The sequence below is a fragment of the Macrobrachium rosenbergii genome, chromosome 47 (genome assembly GCF_040412425.1).
Source record: "Macrobrachium rosenbergii isolate ZJJX-2024 chromosome 47, ASM4041242v1, whole genome shotgun sequence".
In the NCBI taxonomy this organism is placed as follows: domain Eukaryota; kingdom Metazoa; phylum Arthropoda; class Malacostraca; order Decapoda; family Palaemonidae; genus Macrobrachium; species Macrobrachium rosenbergii.
The window spans coordinates 44,802,956-44,817,181 of record NC_089787.1 but is presented as its reverse complement, the minus strand read 5'-3'; the positions used below and the strand labels follow the sequence as shown (position 1 = coordinate 44,817,181).

The following is a 14,226-nucleotide window of genomic DNA, read 5'->3' as shown; positions in this document are numbered from 1 at the left end:
TTTTTCACTGAGAAATATTCATGAATTACCGTATTTTCATATTTTCATGACTGAATGCACTTTTTGTGATAAAACTATTAAGTATAAGCACTTTTAGACAGCTTTTTTTTGTGTGTGAACAATCAAAATAGGCAGTTTAAGAGTTTTTTCAGAGGGGTTTTAAGTATTTGAAGATTTTAGCTATTTGTAGGGGTGTATGGTAAGCATCCCCCATGAATAAGGGGGTTTACTGTATATGTATAAACAGGCAGTACCTGGTTATCAGCAATCCGGTTTTACGGCGCTTGCCTTGTGACGACTTTTATATATATATATATATATATATATATATATATATATGTATATATATATATATATATATATATATATATATATATATATGTATATATACACATACATACATACATACTACACACACACACACACACACATATATATATATATATATATATATATATATATATATATATATATATATATATATATATATATATATATACACACACATATACATGCATACATATATACACACATATGTATACATGTACCATATATACATATAGATATACATATACATATATGTACATACATACATATACATATATATATATATATATATAGATACATATACATATATATATATATATGTATATACATATATATATATATATATATATATATACATACATATACATATTTTACTGTTTTATCTGGCTATAATTTATACATGTTTCAGAAGTCTTATACAGGGGTGCGATCACTGCCTAGCAAAGATAACCTTCCTGCTGGGTCAAGACAGGACACACATTTTTGAGACATTTCAGGAGAAAAGTGTTTTGACACTGGGAAATACAGCATGTTGGTTTGATATTTTGTATTGTATTCACCAGTTCACCCTTGGGTTTTTCTCAGGTTAGTTTATATTGTTAATTAGAGTGTGATTTTCTAGAAAGTGAAGAATGATGCAAGAATATGATGTGTATACTTCCTGTTTTATCTTCCACTGAAAGCCAAGACCCTTGTATCTGTGGTCTATCTCATATATGACGTGGCTCAGGCAGCAGGAACACGAGAAAGATGGATGTGACGGTGCGAAGGAGAGACGCCGCCAGCACAGGTCTGAGCCAGGTACTATTTTGCTTTCCAGGGTATTGGTTGAGTTTGCCCGCGGCACTCGATCAAGTGGAGGCAGCTACAGTTCTGGCGCTTTTTCTCGCAGGAGTGTTCGAGCTCCCTGGATGGAAAAGTAAGAGTTGATTTGGAGCTGTCTTGTGCGATTGTGTTTTGTATGCAGCCACAAAGTTCTTTGAGGAAGTTTATGGTTGCATTGAATTTTTTCTTTATTTTATTCATTTATTTGTGTTACTTTTAGGCCGGGGCTCCCTTATGCTGCTTCCATTACATTCCAAGAAGTTGCTGGACTTTTCAGTGGTTTGTCAAGAGAGGGTTGTTCACTTTCGTTTCTGTGAAGAAAAAGTGCACAGTATAAAAGGCAATTTCTTGGGTTGTAGTCAGATTACATGTAAGTATTATTGGGAGCTAGGCTTTGATATGCTTATATTTCAGAGTGATGGTGGAGAGGGCTCGCGCAACCCCCCGGGGAAGAGGGCCGCGCGGTGGAGGCCCACATCAGTACAGACCTCAGCCATTCAGGTTATTTAGGATGTGTTTTTTTATGTTATAAACTTCACACTTCACTCCTAGTTATATTTTTACCACAGCTTTTTTTTCCTAAAGTAATACTACTTAATCAGTTTCATAAATGCATTTATTACTTATATTTAAATTTTTCTTTATCTAGTGTTATTGTAGTGTGAAGCAATACATTTTTATTTTATTTTAAGAAAATCTTTCATTAAGAGGTCACAAGTTAAGATACCCTATGTGCATTATTATGTAGTTGACATGAAACTTTTCAAGCATTTCTTTTAAATTTTGACACAAAACATGCATGTGCATTAAAGTGGTATGTAAATGTACAGCAAAACTTCCAAAGGCATTTCCCAGTGAAACAAAGAAAGAAAAGAAAAATAGACTTGTAAAAGATCAGTGTGTGCTGGATATGGATGATATGATTGAATGTATTTTTGTTTGAATTTTTAGAATTATGTTGCTTTTAATTATGTAGTTTGTTAGCAATTAAATCAAACAGTGAGAGATACCATTGGCAGTTAAAATATTGGGGTGTTAACACACCAGTTTCCCAGTGTTGTGTAGCTCAGGTTTTCTTTCTATGACATAATTTGGAAACCAGTTTGTTTTTAAGGTAAGATTGCATGCAGATGTAGATGATGTTATTGAAAAGCATATGACAGTATTCTTTTTAACGTTGATTTTGTTAAGGGTATACTTTCATGATTTCTGTTTATTTATGATTATGGAAGGACTGGTTTGTTTTCAAAGATGAGCTCGTAATATTTTTTGTACAAGTACAAATCATAATTTTACATATGCCGTAACATCCAGCTGAAAGGTATAAAATCTGTAGACTGGTTAGCAATAAAGTTAGAAAGTATGTTATGATGCTAGGGTTCTTTTGTTTATCATTGTCCTAGGTAACCTGCTCTTATTGTACTTCAGGTATGGTGGAATTAGTTGTTACTTTTCATATTCTTCCATGTTTTTCGTGGCTACTCGGTTGATAAAGTACTTTTCTCTCTTGTCTTTTTGATGGGTAGTATCAAATGAAATTGTTTGATATCCAGTATTTTTGCTTTACATTTGGTAATTTTTATTGACTGTTCTTGGAAAACGCATTCGTGTAATTTTGAAGGAAATAAGAAATAACAATAGTTTTAAATGCCTTCTACATGGCAGCAATTTTCTTTAAAACTGACTACTGGGTTCACAAGTTTACCTTAAAAACAGAAAATAAATGGAAATACAGTAGAGATTATAACAATTATCACTTGAATAAGATAAAAAAAAAAAGCAGTATTCAGTATTACTTCCCACTGAACAAATTATTTCAACATTTTTTGTTTACATATGCGTGTACTGTTTAGCACCATTTGCAAATGTGATTCTCTCTCTCTCTCTCTCTCTCTCTCTCTCTCTCTCTCTCTCTCAAAAAAAAAAAAAAAAAAAAAAAAAAAAGCATGAGAAAACATCTATTATGACCCTTTTAATCATGAATGCCTTTCTGTACAAATGCTCTTCAGTTTGAGCCTGAAGGGGAAAGGGTGCTCTTACTACCCACAGGATGGCTCCATTGCTAGTCACCTTTTAGTGTGGCAAATCTTTTCACGTATTTTCTGTGCTGCTCTTGCAGGGTTGTGCCTGTTGTGTTTTTATGCATTGTGCCCTTCATTTTCATCATTTTGCATATTTTATAATTATTAAAGTTCATATCTAGTGATGTGTACGGTTTTTCATTTATTAGTATTTTACGTGGTTTTCAGTTTGGGGCTAGTGGCATCCACCTCACGTACTTTGTGTTTGCAGTGTCTCTCTTTCCCCTAGCTGCACCCACTTTTGAGCATTTTACTCCATGTCCATTCTTACTTCCTTATTTCCTCGTGCTTTTCAGCCTCTTTTAACTATTACTGTTTATTGTAGCTGTAGGGTTTTATCACATTTTCACCTTCATATCCTTGTATGTCATTTTATTTTTATTCTGGGTCCTTTTACCTTATTATCCAACCTCTCCAGCTTCCTATTTTTCACTCATGAAAGTGCCCTATTTCTAGGCATTTTAGCCTCAGTTTGTCAATTTATTCATTCATTTATTCAAGAGGTCAGTGGCATCAACTTGAATTGAGAAATACTGTGAGTACCAATATTTTTTGTGTTCAGAAGTAAAGTAATTTCCATTCATCACTTTTCATTTAATTTTTTGGGCTCGCCACAAATATAGTTGGGCAGTTTTGTGTGTGCGCATGCATGCCTGAATTCCCAATTCTGGTTTGTCTACATTCTGGGAATTCTTTGTAGCCACTAATTAACCAGGCCTCAGCAAACTGGTGTTGGTGTGGTGTCAGAATTTTCTCTCTTATGTCTGCTATTGACAAGGACCCACATCTTCAGTATCCATTTTACAGGGACCAACAGTTCTTGCTTCAGCTAACTTGTGTGTATGTGCGCATGTTTGCTAAAGGAGGAACTGCAGACATTGTCCTTCCAAGACTTTGTTGAATGCCTACTCTGAATCTGTCTGCTAGATGTATGTGACTAGCAAAACATGAGTCTCTTTTGATGAAACTCCAGCTGCAATGCCCTCTTTTTCTTCCAAGTGCTCTTTGTTGGATCTTCTGCCAACTGCAGATAATTTTTCTTTTGCACATATGAAGGCAGAAAAGTTGCTCTGCACTTCAGTCCAGGGATGGCATATGTTGGTTATCATGTTTGCTTTGGATGAGTCAGTTTCTTCTTTGGCTCCTCATGGGGAGTTGTAATGCTTGCCAGTTTTAGGTCACTTGCAGTGACACCTACAGCTGCTGGACTGTCAATCAAAGCTATGTCATTAGTGTCTGGTGTACCATTGACTACAAACATGCTATTGATTGGGTGCACCATTGACTATGCTGTACTTTCATCCCTGACTTAATCTAATATGCTTGAACTGGAAGATATTTTGCTCCCTGATCCTCATCCTTTGCAAGGGCAAGTTTGTCTCCAGAACTGTCAAGTGAACAGATAACTTCAAGCCTTGTAGCCATGTCTCCCAGACTCTTGTTAGCTATAAACTTTGTTTTGTATATGCAGCTGCCATTGCTCCCTGAAGCTCAGGAATAAGATAAGTAGTCATTTATAGAATTAGTTCTTGTGATTCTTCTCCTACCTACCTCAATTCCAGGTACTGTTTGCTCTCCAACCATCATGTTTTTAGAAGGGATCCCCTTCCTACATCATATGTTATCACCATATATTCTGTTTAATGGTCTTTTCTGTTTAAAATTGATTTTTTCTTTTTGAGAGAGTTCATTCATTGTTTCATATGACCCTATACTCATATTGTGCTGTTTTAATATAAATCTTGCCAGCAGTAATTTACTGCTCACTGTTTTCCAGCAGTCACTCAGTCCCATTTCTGCATTTGGCACTAAGGTCATGCCTACTCCTCCTCCTCTACCAACTCCATCTGCTCTTCCTGAATAAATAAATACAGTACCCCCTTCCAGTGTCTTTCTTCCCATTCTTTTATACTCTAATTCACAAACAGATGAGATGTGTTGTCATATCTCTTGAATTAATTTTCTGTCTGTTTTTTCTTCCCAATTTGATTCAGGGTTCTTACATTCCAGTTTTATATTTTCAGTTTATACTCAGGGAACTTGGGATACCTGGTTTTAGGAAGATAAGAACAAAAGAAATAAATATTTGTCAAAGGAAATAAAAAATGCACACAATTAATGAGACAATGCAGGAAAGGAATAGAATTTTACTGCTAATAAGCAAAAATTAACACTTAAATATGACATGCTATACAGGATGTGTGAAAGTACTTAGATTACTTTCCAACTACACAGTTACAGGCATCCAAGTAGGAAGCTTGGTGCAAAATTACCATATTTCCCAGCATCAAAGATACTCTGACATTGAAGATGAACTCCAGTTTTGACTATCACAACTTAAGAAAAAACATAAGGTTGCACTATCTCGAGTTGATAGTTATGTTTTGGATGGTATGCTGCATATGTTCAACTGTCTCTGTTCATTAAAGCTCTGTAGCTTGAGCTGCAATAGCATATTAATTACTGTAATTTTGTGATATCATATATTTGAAAGATACTTTTGTTTTGTGTGTTTTCTTGGTTGCTGATCTTAATAATAAGTTTTTGACTAGTTGACATGCTTCGTACTGAAAAACAAACAGATAACTTAGTAATGTATGTTATAAACTGTCCAGCCAGGTTTCATGAGAAATCCTGTTGCCCAACAATGTCTTAGTGTATGGATGGGGCTACAGCTGGTGCAGTATCTCAAGATTTTGATAGTATTGTATTTTAGGCTTATGCTCCAATTTATTTTAAATCTCAGAAGAAGGTAAAACTAAAAAATACAGTAGAAAATTAGGATAACAAAGTATTGCTCAGTTACATTAAAAACACCACACAAACATGACGTACCAAATAGAACAAACTGAAAATAGAGTAAAGATTTTAATGCACACAATAAAAGTATTGCAAAAGAAACATTTCAATCTTCAAAACTTGAAAATCTTTTGCATATTGTTGTCATGTGTAATAGTAACATGTCAACTTGACAGAAACATGTATGGTTATGATAGTCTTGTTATAGTAAGATTTATTGAAGGTAATAAATCTTTGACTACATATGTCTTTTTATGTTACTTTTGTTTATTTACTATTTAGAATAAGTATAATTTATACTCCTCATTCACTAGTCAAATACAGGAGGTTTGAGCACTCTAGCAAATATATCCTTCTTCTTGGGATAGGATAGGCTTAAGAAAAACGTAACCTGCTGCTGCTAGGATGTACAGTAATTTTTCAGGAAAAAATAGTATCTTTGACACAGGGAAATGTGGTATTTAAAGCTGTTCATTGTGACTGATAAAATTGTGTTATTTGATTAAAAAGAACTTACAGTGTTCAATGTTAGTGTGTAGAAAGTGAATTTGATATATAAGCTTAGCATTGAATTATTACATGTCACTCTTGAAACCAGTCAGCAGACATTTATGGAGAATACCAATAATAATGACAGTTCTCAGAAATACTATGCTTGTTCTCTCTCTCTCTCTCTCTCTCTCTCTCTCTCTCTCATATGGTGGTATAGTATTTTTGATTGACATTTATTTAATGCAGTACAGCTTTTTATTGTACTTGAAACAGCAGTTTAGTATTACACACAACTTTTATCGTTTGTACAGGCAGTTCCCAGTTAACAGTGGGGGTTCTGTTCCTGGCCAAGCGCCGCTAACCGAAAATTACAGATAAACCATTTAATGGCACCGTTAACCGGTTATCGCTGCCGATAAACCACTTACCAACGCCGTTAAACCGCTTACCAATGCCGATAAACCATTAACGATAACAAAAATTGCTTACCGGCACTGAAAATATGGTTAATGACGTCGTTAGCCAAGCACCGTTAACCGATTCCGCTGGTAAGCGGGAATTGCCTGTATTTAAATGCATAGACACCTCATTAAGGTAAAATTACTCAGTTACTATGATGGCCTACTGCTTTCTCTCCCTGGTATATTTTTTTTATTGACATTTATTCATTGCTGTACAGTAGTGCAGTATTATTTTAATGTATATTGTTAAAGACACATTCAGTCTGTATAAGTCACTGTGTAAGTGTGTTTGTGTTCCAGCTGATATGCTGGAGGATACTCCATATATGAGGGGCTTTGATTGGTATACTACCTGGAAAAATGTAAATAAAAAAATGTGTTTTTAAGGGAAAGAGAGATGAGCAAATGCAGTTAATGAGTTGTGCACCTCACTGCAGTTTGTGTGTGTATGCATACCCACACAGACTGAAAAATATATACTGAATATATAATGCTACTTTACATGAAGTACAATAATGTGCTGCACAGAATAAATGTCAATAAAAGTACTGGATCAGAAGAGAGAAAGGGGGAAGGGGGCAAGCAGCCATGTCCATGGTACATGTGTATGAATAAACAATGCATTCCCTCACATGTACATAATTTGTGTGCAGTGTTTTTAACATTATGCATGTGTATGTGAGACAGTTAATGAGGCCCCACTATGGTTGTGGTGAATGGGGACATTTTAGTCCAAATCAGGATCATGAGTCCCATTGGTATGTAATGGGTAAAACAGCGGTGTTTTAAGCTGGGCAGTGTTGGTGGTAGGAGGAGTCAACTGCATTTCTTTTACCCAAAAATCATAGTATTTCAGAGTGCATGCTCATAGTGAAACAGTTCTTTGTGTGACTCTGCATGACACAGTCGCACAAGGAACTGTTTTTATACCTTTGGTTAACAGTGAATTGGTATTTTTTTATTGCACGCAACAGTACATTTACACTTCTTTTAACAGATTTTAGAATCTCAAGGAATGTGCTAACACATTGAACAAAATTGCTTTAGACAAATGCTTTTAAGGAACTGTGTTAATACATTTGAGTATTAGTGATTTGTCACGGTATGATTGACTGTTCTGAAATACAGGTACAGTACATACATATAAGCTTGCAGTTACACTTTTTACATGCTTTTATTGAACTTGACTTCTTTGTCTGTCTGTCTGTCGTCAAATCTTGTAACTCAATTTTCAACCTGTTCCCTTCATCCGATGGACTTGAAATTTTGCTTGGTTACTCAATCCCCGTTGACAGTACAGCTTTACATGATCAGTAGGTCAGCAGTGACCTCTATTGACCCTACAGTAACCTCTCTCAGTATCTCAGGATTTATATGAAATTCTCTGGATTTTTCACAGCTTTTTTGATTTGGTAAATAACTTCGGATTTTTCAAACCTCCTTTGGCTCGACAAGATATCAATTTCGTTAGCTACAATCATAAATCGGTTACAGTTTCTGTCAAAACTAAAAAGTATAAAATAAAAGATATAAAGAAACGTATGTAAAACATGCTTTTATTAAAATGCACTAAAAAGTGAAAAATCTTTGGAGACATTAGGATTTTCTTGCAATTAATCATGTCTACAAAAATAAAAACGTCGGCACCAAACATGGAAGGAAATACTACAAGAAATAAAAAAAAATATACAGTATTTCTTTTCTTGCAGTGCTTCTTTCCATGGTTGGTGCCCACGCTTTTATTTTTATAGACCTGATTAATTGTAAGAAAATCCTAGTGTCTCAAAAGATTTATTTTCACCTTTTAATGCATTTTAATAAGTGTTTTAAAAATGTTTTTTTATATTTTTTTATTTGTGAAAACATCTCAGAAGTTTTGGTCACATAATTTCCACAGGAAAAAGAATGATTCTTTTTTTTTTTCTCAGAATTTTTTATCAAATGATTGCCGCAGGAACAAGAATGACATTCTTTTTTTAAAAAGTTACTCCTCAAGTGTAAATTGAACAATGAACAGCAGGTGTGCTGTATAATGTAACTACATTGGACATTGTAGTTAGAACTTTCAGCACATAAAAAAATAATCATACAAGCATTACTTGCAAAAAAAAAAAAAAAAACCACATACAAAGGTTCAAAATGTGATTTTTTTGCTTCCTGAACTCAGTGATGCACCTGATAAGTTGAGGTGCCATGGTAATAATAAGATAATGAGATGTTGTCTTGACATATGAATACTAGTATTGCTCTGGCACTGCAATGGAATTCAAAACCATGAAAGTAGTATCATGTAGAGAGCACTTAGTAGGCGAATGAAATGAAAAGCATTGAGATAGGAATGAAAATTGAGTAAAGAGGGAATGAAAGATTAAAGCAAATTAAACAAATCTTTATGGTAGTACCACTGGAGTAGTATAGGGAGCCATGTGTTAATAGTAAATCTCCGTATGTATGTGCAGTACTTGTCTCTTGCTATTCAGGAACCATGTGTTGATAGTAAATCCCGTAGGTATGTGCAGTACTTGTCTCATGCTATTCATCAAATTTTTTCATTAGGAAAACCTTTCACTGGGAATGTTTGTGACAAAGTCACTGTAAGTATTGCCTTTGATGTGAAATAAAGATGAATTCTGTGAAATGCAGAAAATAGTCAAGAAGACAAAAAAAACTTACATGGAAGGAAAAAAAAAGGTCCTCTCTAAAGTGCAACAGAAAGATGTTTTTATTTGTAACAGTGACAACTCAACAGACCTCAACTTACTGGATTTTGTTACCTTAGAAATCCAATAAGTACCATAAGGTGATCCTTGTCCCACCTGTCATTTAGCAGGGCAGATTCCAGCATGCTTTGTTGATACTGCGGCACCACCTTTAGTTCCCCCAATTGCCTTTCTCTTTTGGTGCAAGTTACAGAAGTATTAGTGCGGTGATAAGAGAACAGGAAACCTTTATGGAGTCTTGTATGAACTTTTCCCCCCCCCTTCTTTTATGCATTGGTTTAAAGATGCGTCAAAGGAATTCTAGAATACTTCTGGATTGTTTGTTGGGGTCCTGGTTGTAGGACTCTCCTCTTTTGCAGGTCAATGTTCTTGGAATAGGGGAAGCATTAATTTCCAGCAGATTTCAAAGAATAGTGTAATGTATTTCATAGTACTTTTGTTATAGCATCACCGTAATGGTACCTTGCTATACAGGAAGGAAGGTATAGCTCTTGGTTTATGTGGTAGCATTTGCAGATGCATAAGAGTGACAGTTTGCCATGATGTTTGGCTTTGTGTCAGTAGGGAATGGCTGGCAGATGAGCTAAGTGGTTGTGGTCAGTTTGGTACAAATATTTTTTACCCCCTCAAATGATGGAAGTTCTGTCCCGAGTTGTAGTTGTTAAATTATACTAAATCTCGTAGTTTGGACATTGAACAAAACTTACAGTATTCTTTTCTCCCTCCCCCCCTCCTTCCCCCCATTCCTTGGGGCTAATAACGGAAGTTATGTTCTTTACTCCGAGAATTACCTATGATGTTCTATGCTTTCTGCCATTAACAGTGTTGATCACTCATGTTTTCAAATTAACCTTTCCTACTCGTGCCCAATAGTCAAGTGGCATCCAGTGCTGCAGGCTGTCATGAATGGAGGTCTCCCTCTGGTCAGAAGTTCATCAGGTCACAGATTCCTTGTTCACTCTTGGCAGTGATATCCGCACTTGACAGGTCGCATAGGATTTGCTTTTCCTCTGCTGGTAATGTTATTCTTGTCACAGACTAGCCTAAACACCTTACTGTCCTTGGGGTTAAGCATTGTTTTAAAGTTCTCTCTCAGGGCAGTATGTTTAATCAGCATAGTCTCATTGAAGAGCAGTGAGGAGTTTTGGTATCCTGGGTCTAAGGTGCTTTCCTTCCTTCCTATTCCTCTGACCCCTCTCACTGAGACCATCCCCGTAGGGGGGTAGTGCCATCAGTGCACCTCATGCGGTGCACTATAGGCATTACTTAAGGTTCTTTGCAGCGTGCCTTCAGCCCCTAGTTGCAACCATTTTCGTTCCTTTTGCTGCACCTCCTTTCATATTCTCTTTCTTCTGTCTTACTTTCCACCCTCTCCTAACAATTTATATTCATAGCACAACCGTGAGGCTTTCCTACACCTTTCAAACCTGTTACTGTTTCAGCACTGAATGATGTCATAGGTCCCAGTGCTTGGGCGTTGGCCTAAGTTTCATAATAATTCAGTTCAGTTCACTGAGACCAAGATTGGTAGTTTCAGAAAGGATGCTTCTTATACCCATTGCAAGTTGCTTACTGCCTTTGAAATCCCTTTTGGGAGATTTCATGGTTTTCTAGTGTTAATTTTTTTTGTTTGCGTACCCTCCTGTAATGTATGGCACAGGTTACAGGAATCATGACATAGCTTGGAGCATGACATTTCTGAGTGGCGCTCAGCTCCAGTTAGTTGACAGGAGGTTGCTTCCCATCTAATGTGTGTCTCCCATTATAAAAGACATTGGTTTGTATTCCCATAGGAACAAATAAGAATAACAAAGGCTCTGGTTTATTTGCCTAGGAAAAATAGCAGTTAAGTTTGAAAGCTAAGAAGTCTTTAAAAGTAATTGGTATTTTTTATAGGTACACCAGTCTTTTATATAAACTTACCTCATCCACCCCACTCAGTCCCTGAAGCTGAAGAAAATGGCTAGGGTCTGTAGGTGAGTGAGGGTTATTTCCCCATTCACCTCCCTTAATCACCATCTAACTACCTTGTTACCAAGTTTGGTAACCATTCTAGTTCACACAAAAAGGTACTCCTGTTATAAAAGCTCTGGTTTTTATACTTAGGAAAAATACAAATTACTTTCAGAATTGTTATTTTATGGTTGCATAATTATCTCTTGACAGCATTTGCAACAAGTCCTCTTTGGAACATCAGCTGTGTTGAGGTCTTGATTTCTGAGTTAGGTCCAATGTTCTTTGTCATTCATCCACTCAGCTCTCTTACCAAGGTGTGGTGGTCTTGTGGCCAATTGCATGCAAACTAGGATCCTTGTTTAGCTGGGTGATTTTCTGTGATGTTGGTTTTCGTGCATTTTGCTCCAATTTTAGGTCGTTGATGGCTATGGTGGCATTGCTGCTGGGCCACATTAATCAGATGTAAATGCATTGTCCTCTATTGATTGTTGAGAAATATATGTACAGTTTTCATGTCCAGAATGCAAACTCAAAATTTTTCTTTGTAGACATCGCTTAATTCAGTCATGGAGTTGAATTGTGAAAAGTTTGCAATACTTTGTCATTGTTTGATAGTTGATCAGTTGTCCAATATTGCAGGTATATATGAAGTTTGGAGTTACATCTGATTATGATGTTCCTTTCTCTTATATTTGCTTGTGTTCAATCTTATTCTATCAGTTTCTCCATTCAGCAATGTGCTTTCTCTGCTGGCACTCCATCTGCCTTAGGATGTTGCATTTTCTATTATACTAATCTGGTTAGGTCTGCTACTTCTGTTACGACTACATTGTTAAGGTATAATTGTGCTCACTGGTGCCTTGGAATGTGATTCTTCTCCTTAAGCACATGATTATGCACACAGTTCCATATAGATGTATTATGTCTGAAACCTGCAATGCCATTCTGGTCTCTTATATTTTGTTTGGGGAGAAAGATGCAAAGGATAAAATATTGATTTTATATTTTTTAGCAACAGCTAGAGGTCAGAGAGATATCAGTGATGTACATAGATGGAGATGGGCAGATTATTTTATCCTCTGTGGGTTGGGTCTGTTGAAGCTGCTTTGAATTTTTGTATTCTCTTCGGGTGGGATCTGTTGAAGCTGCTTTGAATTTTAATGATTTCACTAGTGTATTCTCTTTGGGTGGGGTCTGTTGAAGCTGCTTTGAATTTTATTGATTTCAGTACTTTCACAACAACTGACTAACTGTGTCATCTCTAGACAAATGACTGATGCTTTAGTTTTTGTGTGTATCATACAATTTGAAGCAACAATGATTTGATACATGTTTATGAGGGGTTTTGCATTTTATCAAATGATTTGGTTATATAAATTGTATGATACCTTAACACGATGGTTAGGAGAGAATGCTTTAGCCAACTACATGTTAGATTTTTGAATGGTCAGAATAGATAAATTTAGAAGGCTTTGGTGCTTGGTCTTTATTGTCATATTCTATAGTGTGCAAAACATTGTACAATGGCCATTGTACAAAGCTGAGAGAGAGTATTTAAAACAGGGCTTTAAACGAGTTCTCGCATTGCAAAGCCCTAAGTGTTATGTGACCTAGGTGTAGCTTACATTATTCACATTAGTAGTTTGTAAGATCTGAGTAGAAATATGGCATAGTTCAGTGGAAGAGTTGTTATATAGTATTTCTTTTCTCATATGAAGTTGCCGACATATATTGTGTCCATAAAATGGAAAACTGTCTGACATTTCAAAGTTTGACATGTTATTGAAAGGGTCACAGATGAAGATTCAGAATTCATGGAAATATGGGCAGAGATTGCTCAACAGAAGAGAATGGAGAGGATTCAATTCTCTTCTAACCCTGTGAAAGAGAATGTCATATAACAATAGAAACTTTTTATTAAAATTCATTTTTCATATAAACTGCAAATTTGTGGTGTTCCAGTTTCCCCAAGTGTTGCAGTCTTATTTCTTAACAGATGAAAGAAGAGCAGTAGGAGCTTGGTGCCCATCAAACACAAGCTTGTTTTGTGTAGTCTGCTTAAGAGGATGTCAGTCAATTTTGCTGAGGAATAGGAATAAATTATTTGGTAAAGCCCACCATTATGAAAAGTACTTTTGCTTACCTTTATGAAAAAGATGTCATGAAAATTTTCTCAACACCTGTGACGTCACTACCGGTGGAGTAATACCTGTTGGAAATAGATCTGCATGAATGTATTTCCTTCAACACTTGAAAAGGATAGCAGGGAAACTGTTGATATCACAAAAACTATTTAGTTTGATTATAAAATAATACAAAGGAAATACAGTACTGGCCTTTAGTAAACACCAAGGCTTGTAAGTCAAGCACGATTGGGAACTATGATTACATCTGTTCCATGAACAAGATGGCTAACCCGATTTACTGTTTCATTAACCTAAAATTATATATCAGTGTTAAAAAGTTCACTGCATAATAAGTTTCAGGAACAAATTGTCTAATATTATTGCCTTAATGCTAACTATCACTTTGTCAAACAAGAAAAAACAGCATGGCAATTACTGT

At 35.7% G+C, this 14,226-nt stretch overlaps 1 protein-coding gene across 6 annotated transcripts in view; it reads left to right on the top strand.

The window, feature by feature from the left end:
- Positions 1-14,226, top strand: part of LOC136830820 (serine-arginine protein 55-like) — a 193,762-nt gene that overhangs the window by 72,175 nt on the left and 107,361 nt on the right. For 4 of the 6 annotated variants that reach the window (XM_067090769.1, XM_067090771.1, XM_067090770.1 and 1 more), the window contains exon 4: positions 1,567-1,653. The exons of the other annotated variants lie outside the window; for them this stretch is intronic. In XM_067090769.1, the coding sequence (XP_066946870.1) occupies positions 1,567-1,653 (87 nt within the window). The remainder of the gene's footprint in view (positions 1-1,566; positions 1,654-14,226) is intronic. 6 annotated transcript variants of the gene reach the window in all.